The sequence below is a fragment of the Brachyistius frenatus genome, unplaced genomic scaffold, assembly GCF_029030835.1.
Source record: "Brachyistius frenatus isolate BFR_SWC_R1_liver_20210118 unplaced genomic scaffold, ASM2903083v1 Contig_85, whole genome shotgun sequence".
In the NCBI taxonomy this organism is placed as follows: Eukaryota; Metazoa; Chordata; class Actinopteri; family Embiotocidae; genus Brachyistius; species Brachyistius frenatus.
This window is the reverse complement of record NW_027210684.1, coordinates 324,967-338,153: the sequence shown is the minus strand read 5'-3', so window position 1 is coordinate 338,153 and position 13,187 is coordinate 324,967. Positions and strand designations below refer to the sequence as shown.

The 13,187-nt window shown below is 41.5% G+C and overlaps 1 protein-coding gene across 5 annotated transcripts in view; it reads right to left on the bottom strand.

Annotated features, from left to right (window-relative positions):
- Positions 1-13,187, bottom strand: part of ctnnd2b (catenin (cadherin-associated protein), delta 2b) — a 180,830-nt gene that overhangs the window by 40,162 nt on the left and 127,481 nt on the right. For all 5 annotated transcript variants that reach the window (XM_069709815.1, XM_069709816.1, XM_069709817.1 and 2 more), the window contains one exon: positions 10,894-11,107. In XM_069709815.1, coding sequence (XP_069565916.1) covers positions 10,894-11,107 — 214 coding nt within the window. The remainder of the gene's footprint in view (positions 1-10,893; positions 11,108-13,187) is intronic.

Here is a 13,187-nt window from a genome sequence, read left to right as displayed (position 1 = left end):
GACTCCTGTAGACCTGCAATTACCGGATGTCACAACAAGCAGTCGGTGGTGCGAGCGCCTTCAGGAGTTACTTGTATTCGTGTTACGTACCAAGAATCTCTAAAGAGCCAAGACTGGTGATCTGACCTTGAGAACAGCAGGGTGTCTTTGTGGTTAAGATAGACCACCCTCCCGTGACAGACACTGTGTACACCACCTGCCTTCTGAGTGGGTCTGTAGAAGGCAGTCAAGTCCTTTGAACAACTCAGTGGGTAAATCAGTTGTCACCATTTTCTAATTGCTGTCATTTTGCGGCAGAAACAAAATGTAGGATGCAGCTGAGGGAGCTTTCAAGATCGCTGGTGACATGCTGAGGCGGCTAAAAGTGACCCAGCTCATATGTTTATCCCGTATATGACATACAAACAGGTGAAACAGCTACTTAAAGCTGCATTACATCTCCATCATATCCATAAGTCTTACAAAATCAGGTTCAACAACATACAGCCTACATGCGGTTTGGATGTATTATCAGTCTAATGATGCTGACTCTTCAGAGTGGCTGAGCAAACTTCAGTGCAAACAATCACAGTGAAGAAAACTGAAGCTGTGAGCAACAGTCTGGCAGAGTCACGCTAACATAATGACAAAAGTGCTTCAAAAGCCCAGCAGTGACACATTTATCACCTTCCAACTAGAAGCCTAGCGCTTTGTTCCAAATGACATACTTATGTACTAACACTGTTTTCTGTGCATTTGTGCGTTCACACTGTCAAGTATGTACCTGGATTGTGTACTGAAAACGCCCATTACCATTATAGCTACATAGTAGAAAGAGAGAGACCAACGACCGAAACCATTTTCTCACTACAGCGTCTCAGAAAACTGCAGATGTTACAGAACACTGTATTAATGCAAGCTGTCCACAACCAAACAAAAGCGTTCATTTTGAACAAAGTTCAACTATACTGCTGCTGGATAGAAGTCATCAGTACGTGGAAACTAATCTAAACCGGCAGATATGTTGGCAGTGGAAACATTTAAATGTTAGTTATTTCCAGCCTGTGAAGAACAGCGGTGTCCGGTTTGAGACAACTGTCAAAATTGATGTACTGCACACGTAAGTGCACTGTGAGAGCACTATATGTGAATGTGAAGAACACTGTTTAATTATTTGCTCCACACAGGCCCAAAGCTATGTGTTAATGAGCCTCGTCCAAAGTATACAATTATATTCACAGAGTTTGGGTCCTTTAATGTCGCTGCCATCACTGGGATCACTGTTGCTAAGCATATGTAGCTCATGGTCAAACATAGAGAAAACTGCTTATCATACTTTAATAAGTGAATTTGGCCTGAGCCTTGACCCTGCAGGTCGGGTGAGCACTTCCTTTGTGGAGCTGGCATGTTCTGCGAGGGTTCTCTCAGGGTGCTCTGGCTTCCTTATTGGAGGGAAATCACGAATCAACCTAATTGGCCGTAGGTGTGAGTGTGATCTTGAATGGTTGTCTGTCTTTGTGTGTTGGCCTAGAGATGGGCTGTTGATCTGGCCAGGGTTCACTCTTTCTTTTTCCCAATTGTCTCCTCCACACACCACACCTCCCAAACACCTACACTGCCCCCCCGTCTGTTCCCCCTGGTGAGCTGCATGGACACAGAGCCCTCAACTTCAAAGGGCTCATCCACCATCGACGCCATGCCAGCTGCAGGTGGTGGGGGTGGACACGTCCACCGTCTCCTGGATCACTGACTACCTGACAGGCAGACCAGTTTGTCCGTCTGGGCAGTGTGCTGTCTGATACGGTTGTCAGTGGTATTGGAGCTCCTCAGGGAACTGTTCTGTCCCCCTTCCTGTTCACCTTCTACACCACTGACTTCCAGTATAACTCAAGAGTCCTGCCATCTGCAGAAGTTCTCTGATGACTCTGCAGTGGTAGGGTGTATAAGGGATGGACGGGAGGACGAGTACAGGGCAGTAGTGGAGGACTTTGTGGAGTGGGCGGGAAGAAATCACCTGCTCCTGAACGTGGCCAAGACCAGAGAGATGGTGGTCGACTTCAGGAGGAAGACGACGGCTCCACAACCGCTGAGAGTTCTGGGAGAGGAGGTGGACATGGTGGAGGAGTACAAGTACCTCGGTGTCTCCATGACAACAAACTGAGCTGGAAGACCAATATCAACGCCGTCTACAAGAAGGGGATGAGTCGACTCTTTTTCTTGAGGAAACTTCGATCCTTCAATGTGTGCAGCGAGATGTTGGAGATGTTCTACCAGTCTGTTGTGGCCAGTGCTTTGTACTTCTCTGTGGTCTGCTGGGGGAGCAGCATTGGAGCCGGAGACACCAACAGACTTAACAAACTGGTTAAGAAGGCCGACTCCATCATTGGCTGCAATCTGGACAGTCTGGAAAAGGTGTTGGAGAGGAGGACACTGAGGAAACTATTATCCATATTGGATAATCCTGTCCACCCTCTCAACCACCTGCTGCAGGGACAGAGGAGGACGTTCTCCAAAAGACTCCTCCAGCTCCGCTGTCACAAGGACAGATACAGGAGATCATTCCTGCCCACTGCAATAAGACTGTACAATAACTCACCTCTGGCAAAATCCATCACACAACAATAACACCATTGGTTGTCTGTTTTCTTGTTTGTTTAAATCCTTGCACTATGGTTTAGTTAGTGTTAATTTAATTTCATTATTCAATTTTATTGTATATACTGTGCATTTTTATATTTAATATTTTTTATTGTTGTTTTATTGCTTCCTGTACCTATAATGCTGCTGTAGCGAAAAAAAAATTTCCCCTTGTGGGATTAATAAAGTATCTATCTATCTATCTATCTATCTATCTATCTATCTATCTATCTATCTATCTATCTATCTATCTATCTATCTATCTATCTATCTATCTATCTATCTATCTATCTATCTATCTATCTATCTATCTATCTATCTATCTATCTATCTATCTATCTATCTATCTATCTATCTATCTATCTATCTATCACAGCTGGGATTACCTCCAACCCCTCGTGACTGTCTGCAGGACACAGCGGGTCGACATAATAGATGGATAGATAATAGATGGATAGATAATAGAAGGCTGAAATCTGTTGCCACCACCAGTGTTGCAAACATTTTGCAGGAAGAAAGAAATACTTTTTTTTTCAGGAGAGCGACTGCTTAAAAAAAAAAAAAATCCTTTTTAAATAAACAGAAAAATAAGTTAATGAGCACAAAATAACTCACGGGAACACTGCTGCTGTGTGTTTGTATAATTAATTTTCATTGCGTGGCATCTTAACTTTGTATATTCAAGCCTTTTTTTGGAATGTTGATACACAAAAACATGTGTGTGCTTTTTCTTGTGCAGCTGTATGTTCTTTATTTTAGATATTTGCTTCTTACGCGGCTTTTACAAGGATTTTTTTTTTTTTTACATATTTGCTTATGGTTTGGCCTGATGATTTTCTGGCAAATATCCTAAACTGTTTGAAATTTGCAAATAATCCCTTTTTTTTTTTTCATTCTGTTGCTTTTAATCTGAGTATGCTTCACTCTTTCAAGCTGTCGTACCCCATCTCTTTGCTTCGCCTAACCTGGATGAGCACTGTGACTGGGATGCATCCAGACTACAGAGAGCTCCCATAACAGTTTGATTCTGACAGCTTCCATATCTGCTCCTGAAATACTGACACCAGCCTGAGCAGTCCAAACCTGTCGCTTACAATAATGTGCGCTGCTGTGACTGAGTGAAAAAGTTGCATTGTTAATGACAAGTGGAACCACAGGTACTGACAGCACGCAGTTTAAAAGGGAATGAAGAAGTTAAAGAAAGCGCGGCACCCTGTGAGTCAGAGAGGGCAAATATCATGTTGTTAGCATTCCTCTGTACCGCAGCTTCTCTTCATTTTTCCACAAACACCTCCACACATGGGTTAAATGGTCCTCATGTAGGATTACAGGACTGAACACAGAAAAGTAAATCCTGAGCTCGATACAACTATTGAGCTACTGACCATTTTGTGGGTATTTTATAGCAAATTGTATTTTACTATAAGCTCTATGACAATATTACAAAATTGACTTCTGAATAGCCACAATGGTCTGTCAGAATCATAATGCATTTAAACTAATTCATCAATAATTAATAAATCAGCTCCCCGGACATATACTGTACGTCAAGATCAATGACTGTAGATCACAGCTGACACAAACACACACTGGAGAGCTGCATGTGTTGCTGCAGACAAATCACATCATACATTTTTCTTCAGCTCAAAACAGTGAACAGTCTGAGCTACATTCACCTTGCAAAAACAGAAACAGTTCAAAGTAACAATCTTGAACATTTTCATTATGTTGCTTGATATAAAATATTTAAGATGCAACTTTTATTCAGGGGGAGCTTCTCAGGAACACTGCCACAGAGGAGGAATACGCCTACACAGGAACCCACTACACTATATAAACATAGTGTTTATAGCGTGACATGTGACGCCAACCACTAGATTCTGTAATTGGTCATTTTGTTGAACACACACTCTGTCACAATGTGAGAGGTTGATCCGAAATTTCTGGCGAAGTTTGAGTTTTGCTGCTGGCTGCCTTGGGGCGTGAATCTGGTCAGCGATGAGCGCTTCTTACAGCAAGCTCGAGGATGCTTCTCAGTTTCAGACAGGAAAAATTGCACACTTGCTTGCTCTTTAAAGGTCTTAACAGTTTTTGTTTTACTTTACGACTCCTCTCGTCGATAAAAGAGGAGTAGTAACCTGTTGGTAATGTCACATCACATCTACTTGTCCGATCCCAGCTGACAGAACAACCTCCACAAGCACGTGGATCCTACATTTAGTATCTGAAAGTTTAGTTCCAGGACCTTATCCCCCAAGTGGGCTGACATTTTGACATTTTTTGTTGAGCCACAGGAGTTGAAAGAGGCGACCACAAACAGGCACAGTACACACACATGCTGCATTTAATCTGCCAAGGCAGAGTTAATATCTGCTGTTTTAAACCAGCTTTATTCCTTCCAAATAATCATGTTTAGTTTTGAACAGGGGATAGAAAAAAAGAGATTCATCATTATAGCAAAAAGCAGGGAGAGAGACAGAAGAGCAGAGGGCAAAAACCTTGTTTGTGACTTTTTGTGCCATACGTAAGAGACAAACTGTGTCTCTGAACAAGCCCTTTGTGTGCATGTTTGTGTGTGTAGCTGAATGTGTTGCTAGCAAGGCAGGCAGCTTGACTTCCCACTGTGATCCTGATTCAAAGTGCTCACCAGAGAGGGAGGAAGAGCCAGAGAGGGCAGGCGATACAGAGGAGGATTGAAAAAAGGAAAACGGAGAAAGGCAAAGAGGACAGGAGAGAGACAGGATGAGAAGGAGAGACCAATTACAGAAACCCAACCACAGAGGGATAAGAGAGCGAGCGAGAGAGGCTGACAAACTGAGAGGAGAGAGAGAGTTATTTCCTCTGGGTCTTTGAAAGAGAGAGGAGCTTGGTCTGTCTGGTCTGTCTGCTTCCGGTCGGTTCAGCTGATTAATTTGTGACAGGAGGGATTTCTGTGCTCCGTGCCTTGAATTGCTGCTCTAATTTATATGGTAATCTTTTTTAAGACTCAAGCAGCATACAAAAAAACCTTTTATTTCCATCTCTACTAAGCCCAAAACCTTTTCTCAACTCACTACTCACATATGCATGTACAGAAACGCACACGTGGGTCATACTCCGCACCAAATGTGATTCTATGTGGGAGTTGTGAGGACACTTCTCAATTTCACTTTCCAATAAGACTCTCCTGTTAGTATTCATGACTGGGTCTTATTAGCGTAAATAGTGCTTAGTGTTTGTCCCTTGGCAGAATATCACCTCAGCCCGGTGTGTGGAGTGCTGCTGTAAAGAATCGGAGAGCTGATAAAGGCTCAAGAGCAGCTTTTGTGGGACAAAACAGTTTGCTTTGGGACATTTTGCAGGGATGGAAAGTAAGTCTGAGCGTTGTGGCTAAGTTGGACACTTGTATGACAAGGATGGGCTTGTAATGTTCAGGACTTCTGCCAGACTTTTGTCTGTTCTGTTGTAACGTAAAAGGACATTTAAGTTAAGTGCTGACCAACAGATTTTCCCTTTTTTACTTATAGTAAAAGGGTGTTAGACATCCTAGATCAGGGATCTCCAATCTGTTTTCCTCTGAGAGCTACTTTGACAAAATGAAAGTGTCCGAGACCTACTTATGTTTAGTGGCATGTATTCACATAGCTGAGCTTCACCCGAGCCAGCTGAATAAGATGCTTTTATGTGAACAAAAACAAATATATATATACATATATATAGATAGATAGATATTCTTTGCACACATTTTATCGCGACAGCGTGTGCAAGTTTTTTTTCTGTATGCATTTCAATTGATTCAATGACACAGATGTTCCCTAAATGTCTACTGCAGTGCACACATGCACCCGTTAATCAATCGCATTGATAGCGTCGTTCTCTCGGACAGGTTAAAACGTAATAAATTAAAGATGCTGAAATTGATGGCCAGTTATACTTAGGCATCCATCAATACACCTGGGCGACCCGCCCAAGTAAGTCTATGTGCGGGAAACACTGCATATTGTTAAAATCTCCCACGATCAGAACTGTGTCGCGAGCTGGTAGTTTGAGCTACAGGTTGTAGACTCAGACTCAGCCCAGACTCTAGTAACTGTTTAAACTCCAGTTTTAGATTTGTGAAACCTTTATTCATTTAAAAAAAAAAAAACATTTTGATAAACTTTTTACATTAAAAGGGGTAATTTCACTGTTTCTTTTCCCCTAAACAGACTGTACTGAACCAGATCAGAAATCACTTTACTCAGACGAGAACATATTATATTAGAGAGACCATAAAGTCTGTTTAAAACATCACTTCTGATTTGTGAATTTGTGAAACCTTTACTCTATGAAAACAACTAGAACTCGACAAGATTGCTTACTGGTTATTTTGACAGATACATTTTTCTTATGTTTTTACAAGAAGCAGTCTTTTGAACAGTCTTTACAATCCCATTGTTATTCTAATCAATTTTTTTGACACATTTAAATATAGCAGTTTGTTGTGGTCTAGATGGTCTAAATTTGAGAATAAATATCCTTACAAACTGACTGAGCTGCTCTAGAAAGCTGAAGTAATGTGACAGATAAGTAATGCCCAGAGCAGAGACGTTTTCGTGAGCGTGGGCGCCGGTAAGAGAAATCAATTTTTCTCATTTGGCTCTTGGATTGGAATTACTCACCCCTCCTAACCCACCCACCCACATCCCATGGGGTTTCAGATCGTAGATCAGTTTGGAAATTGAGTAGTATTCCTCTTTTAGCCCTGTCATCTCTCCATCTCCCTCCAGAAGTGCGAGTCCTTCACCGTAGTTTTCCGTGTGAATACCGGTCAGGAAATTGTCAGGATATACTGGACAAAGGAAAGCTGTGAATAACACTGGTGGAGCCATCGCCGGTAATCCTTTACTCTATCTGAGTTTACAACGCAGACCTCAGTGTGGCTTAAAACCTCAAATTAATCAACCCTGAATACATATTTTATGACGTGGGAAATATTTGTGCTTACTGACAGCGAATACACTCATGCTGTGGATATAAGTGCAGTGTAGCCCTTTGTGCAGAGGCTCAGTCTGACAAGTCAACAGCACTTGATGAGTGCTGGGAAGCAGGCAGGTGGTAAACAATTCTCTCTCCTATGTGTCTTTGTGTGTGTCTGTATTTGTGTTGAGCTGTCAATAGGTTTGTGCACAGTACAATGTTTTGTGTACTGTTTTGTACAGCGTAGTGCATTGCATTTGTGCATCGTACATTTGTATGCAGCAATGAATGTTGATCTGCCATAACATTAAAACCACCAGCCTCCTATTGTGTTGGCCCTTCTCATGCCACCAAAACAAATGACACATCCAGGTGTCGACTCCACAAGTCCGATGGTATCAGGCAGCAAGAAGTTAGCACAAGATTGGAAGTTGTGAAGTCGATTGGACCACACAAAGCACAGATGCTCAATCAAATTAAGATCTGGGGAATCTGGAGGTGAAACACCTTGAACTCTTTGTCTTCTTTCTCAAACCCTTCCTGAACAATGTTCCCAGTATGGCAGACTGCATTATACTGCTGGAAGAGGTCACATTCACAAAGGAGTGTACATGGTCTGCACCACTCGGCAGTACATGTCAAAGTAACATCAACATGAATGCCAGGACCCAACATTGCCCAGAGCATCACACTGCCTCTGTCGGCTGGTCTATAGTTTATCCTGCTGGTATCTCTTACCCGGGAAAATGACGCACCTGACCATCCACATGATGTAAAACAAAACAATTATGATTCATCAGACCGGGTCACCTTTTCCCAATGCTCCATGGTCCAGTTCTGACACTTATATGGCCATTGTAGCGCCTCCAGCAGGGGACAGGGGACGGCATGGGTACTCTGATTGGTCTGTGTCTACGATACAGGTTTTAATGCATGTTCTGATAACTAACCATCCACTGTTCACTTGCTGCCGAATATATTCCACCTCTCGACAGGTACCATTGTAACAAGATAACAAATGTTTCTCACTTTACCTTTCAGTGTTTGTGTTGTGGCTGACTGGTGTACAGTATATGCAGTAAACCAAAAGTTCCCTTAAACTGCAGATAATGACAGAGTTACTCTTTCAGGGTAAATGTGACATCATGTGTTCACCAATGGTAGAGTTGTTGGTTTGATCCCTGGCTCCTCCTCTTCACATGCAGGCAAGACACTGAACCTCAAATTGCTCTCAGTTGCAGGTGAGCCCAGTGCATAGCAGCATGGTTGCTATCATTGTTTGAGTGGGGAGTGAATGAGAGCCAGACAAAGTGCTTTGTAAATCGATAAGGGAAAAAGGTCATTTTTATCATTCATATTCAGTGCCATAGTCAAAACACTGTGATTATGAGTCCTCCTAAAATCTCATTCTGTAAAACACGCTGGTACTTGTATTTTATTGATTCAGACAACAGATAGCGTGTACCTCGACTTCATCCAAAGTCAGCTGGGGTAAGCTCTGTGGAAAGCCCTTACAAACTCAATATATGTAATAAAACTCTGAACATCTCTACAAAAGTTTATTTACCGACAGTAGTTCTCTATCTTTCCAACTACCAGGTTACATCTACCTTTGGGAAACATCCCAAGCCAATTCCCTTCAGGACATGATGGGATATTTCAACTTTAGGGTCTAAATGTTGTCTCACAGACCCTTTGAGGCAACCAGGATTTAAGTATATTGTTTTTGTTACCTTAAAAGTAATCAAAAAGAGTCTGAAACTACTGGAATCTACTCAAAAGCGTTCAACTGTAGAGTGTAAAATCATAAAAGGTCTTTAAATCCTAAATGAGACTATCTAAAATTGGATGTCTGACTTAGGTCTGGTGTTACATCCCATTACATCGATCCAGCTAATTCTCCCACTTCCTCTGCTGTGTTGGACCACTTTGAGCCTGTTTCCCTCACAGCTCTCACTAAAATTATTGATCAACTAAAAACTACAATGTGCCACTCTGACATCATCCCCTCAGGATTCTTTAAAAAGGTTTTTGTTGAAATTGGTCACGAATCTGGGTGTGATTTTGGACTCATCTTTTACACTGGATCTCCAAGTTAAGTCCATTATCAAAGTCGGGTTCTTTCAGCTAAGAACTTTAGCTAAGGTCAAATCCTTTCTCTCTGTGAAAGACATGGAGAAAGTTAGTCATGCTTTTATCTCCTCTAGACTGGACAATTGTCTGTTGTATGCTGGAATTGGCAAAAATCTTTTCATCATGTCTTCAATTGGTGCAGAACTCTGTAGCGTGACTTTTAACTTGTACACGCAGGCATGAACACATTTCACTGATCTTAAAATCCCTTCATTGGTTACCAGTCCACTACAGAATTAATTTAAAAATGTTCATGCTTGTTTTTAAGTGTCTAAATGCCTAGCTGTCCGACCTGCTGCAGCCCTATACCCCACATCGCTCACTCAGGTCTCTCGAACGACAGTTTTTACATTACATTACATTTCATTTAGCTGACGCTTTTATCCAAAGCGACTTACAATAAGTGCATTTCAACCATGAGGGTACAAAACCCAAAACAACAGGAATCAAGAAAATACAATTTCTGTCTTGGGTAGAGTTAGTTGTTCCGAGAACAAAAATGACAGCCCGGGCCGACCCTTCTCTGTTGCTGCCCCTAAGCTCCAAAACAACCTTCCCCTTCATATTCGGTTGTCATCCGCCTTACCAAAGTTTAAAAGTAATTTAAAAAGCTATTTATTTTCACTGGCCTACCCATTTTGATCTTAACTTGGTACTTTTGTGTGATTTGTGTTAGTTTGTCTTGATTTTAACCTTACTTATTTCTATTAATCCAGTCTTTTCCAATGTATGACTGTTTGTCTATGTGCAGCACTTTGGGCAACCTTTGTTGTGTTTTAAAATGTCCTATACAAATATGTTTTGATTGACTGATTGATTGATGGATTGATGCTCCACCCCCACTCTGCACACTTATTTAAGGCCACCATGTCTTATTAAACCAGAGACTAACCTGTAAATTAACATTTACAAATTCTACACTCCACCTTGTTCACTTCAATTCGAAAATGTATTTTACCACACAGATGGACTGCTACTGCTGATCTAGTTTTTCACCAAATTATTGCATTTCAAAGGAGGACTTTAGTATTTAGCTACAACTGCTGGAAGGTGGCCTTAATGTACAAGCGAGCACATACTGAGAATCGCCAGCAGGTGCTTCTTCCAAAAGAAGAACATTGATTTTAGACGAGCTTTTCGAGGAAACAATGATCTCAGTTCTCAGTATTCGCCCCTGTTGCGCATCAAATTATCTGCAGGTGTTACCTGTGAGCAGTTCCCGGATCTCCACGTCTGTTGTCTTGCGGAGCAGTCGGACCAGAGCAGGTATGCCTCCGCAGTTTTTCAGGGCGATCTTGTTGTCGTCGTTGGCTTTGCCATACACCAGGTTCCTCAAGGCTCCGCAGGCGCTGCGATGCACATCAGTCATCCGGTGGTCCAACAGGTCCACCAGGAGCTGGATTCCGCCCTGCCGCCGGATCTGAGGACAGAGGAGGGAGGACGGAAGAACGGGGATAACACAGGAAAATGTAAGACTAATACTGGGGTTATAAGACATTAAGGCAGGTATAAGTCAACCACTGGAAGAAAAAACAATCTTAATCTCATTTATTTTACATTGTCAATGCTAAAAATAAAAACAAGGTACAGTGACTACTAATGCAAAATTTATTTAGATACCAGCTCCTGCACTTTCCGCCCCATCACCCCTCAGTGTCTCCTCAGCCCTCCCTGCTTCCTCCCGTCTAGACAAAGAGGAAATGTAGGGCAGACTGGTTGCTCTCCATGAAAACAAAAGAATCCTTTCAGTGAAGAAGATTCTTCATCAACAAGGCAGTTCTGCCTGTACTTCGTGTCTCTGGTGCTCCAGGTAAAGGTACAACAGCTGGAAGCCTCATCCTGCTGATGCACTATGACTGAAACTGGATGCCGATTGTTTAGGAAATTAAAAAAAACTAGACTCTGAACCAGATGTTGGCTGTAAATGTAAAAAAATAAAATGTAAAAAATAAATCACTATACAATCATAATTACGTTTAATTAGAGCAAAACACCCCGAAATACAACTAGCAGAATAATTACTGTTGCTTCACCTCACTTGTACAGTAAAGTGAACACTTGCAGGAAGTGAACACAAATGTGTTTTAGCAATGGCTGCAAGTCACTGCTTGTTGTTTTTCGATCATTCAAAGTATGTCCTTGTTTATATATGAGGTAAAATTGCACACTACACGTTCCTGGAGTGCAAAGCATCATCTTCTAACTGCTTATTTAGTATGTAAAACAGTAAAAACAAACAAAAAAACAAAAAAAACAAGGCACTGTTAAATCTGTGATTTCTCACACTGGAGAAGCTGAAATCTATAAATGTTTATATTTGATTGAATCTTAAAGTACACATGTAATGGAAGACTTACATGCATGAGCAAGGTTATAAAAGAACTGTGAACACTGCAGCTTTCTGAGCTTTGTATTTAATGTATTAAACATTAAACAACATGGCTCCACACGGTAAGGAGCTGACTGAACAAGTGGGAAAACAGACTTTATAAATATGGGAGAGTACAAGAGCATCAGCAGGCCACTGAGAGCTCAGGTTGAAACACGGCTGCAGCAGTGTATGAAGAGCCGTAACTATTAACAAAAACATTTAATACACAATTCACTAGTTGTGCAGCCTTGCATTGAAAACTAGACTTGGCACAAGGAGCATCTGTGAAAACTGGCGTTTCAGTGATGCCCACACAGTGAGAAGGACATTGCGTGAAGTCATTCAGATGCCGTCTAAAAGAAATCCATTGCTCACAAAACTTTGAAATGTTGCCAAAGAACATGAAAAGAAGCCTGATGAATATTGGCAGTTACAGTCTTTGCTCAGATGAAACCCAAATACATGAGTTTGGATCAGGTGGGGTTTAGCATGGTGTGGACCACTGTCACACACACACACAATCTCATCCCAGGTGTCAAATGATGGTCTTACAGCCTGCTGGCATCTCAGTGATATGACCAAAGTGACAGAGGTATGTGCACCAAATAGCTCGTGGTTAGGTTTAAGAACATATCATGGTTTGGGTTGAAATAAGTAATTTTACACAGAGACTGTTAGGTGCATCACTAAAGTTCTTTTAGTTACGTTATGTACGTTAGACACATTATGTTATGTAAATTAATTACGTTAAGTTATTTTACAGAAAACACACTGACTGTTCCTTTGCCTCCCAGGTGATGGGCCTGCGATTGTTCCTTATTTACTCTCACTATTTTGTACGTATCATTCTGACGCCAACAGCTTTGATAAAATGATTTATTATTTAGCCCCTTGGGAATGAGAACTGACTGCAAACATTATAGGTGTGCTGGTATGGGGTTGAATGAGACAAAATGTGTAGGAAAGATGAGATTTATAGATGGCCCTGTAAATTAAATATGTATACACATTGTCAATGAAGAAATAGGTCCTCTGACTAGTTGATCCAACAATGGAGTATTTTGGAGGGAGCACCAAAACCCCATCCAGCAAATCATTTAATTCTGTTCAAATCAACAGTTATTTTTCT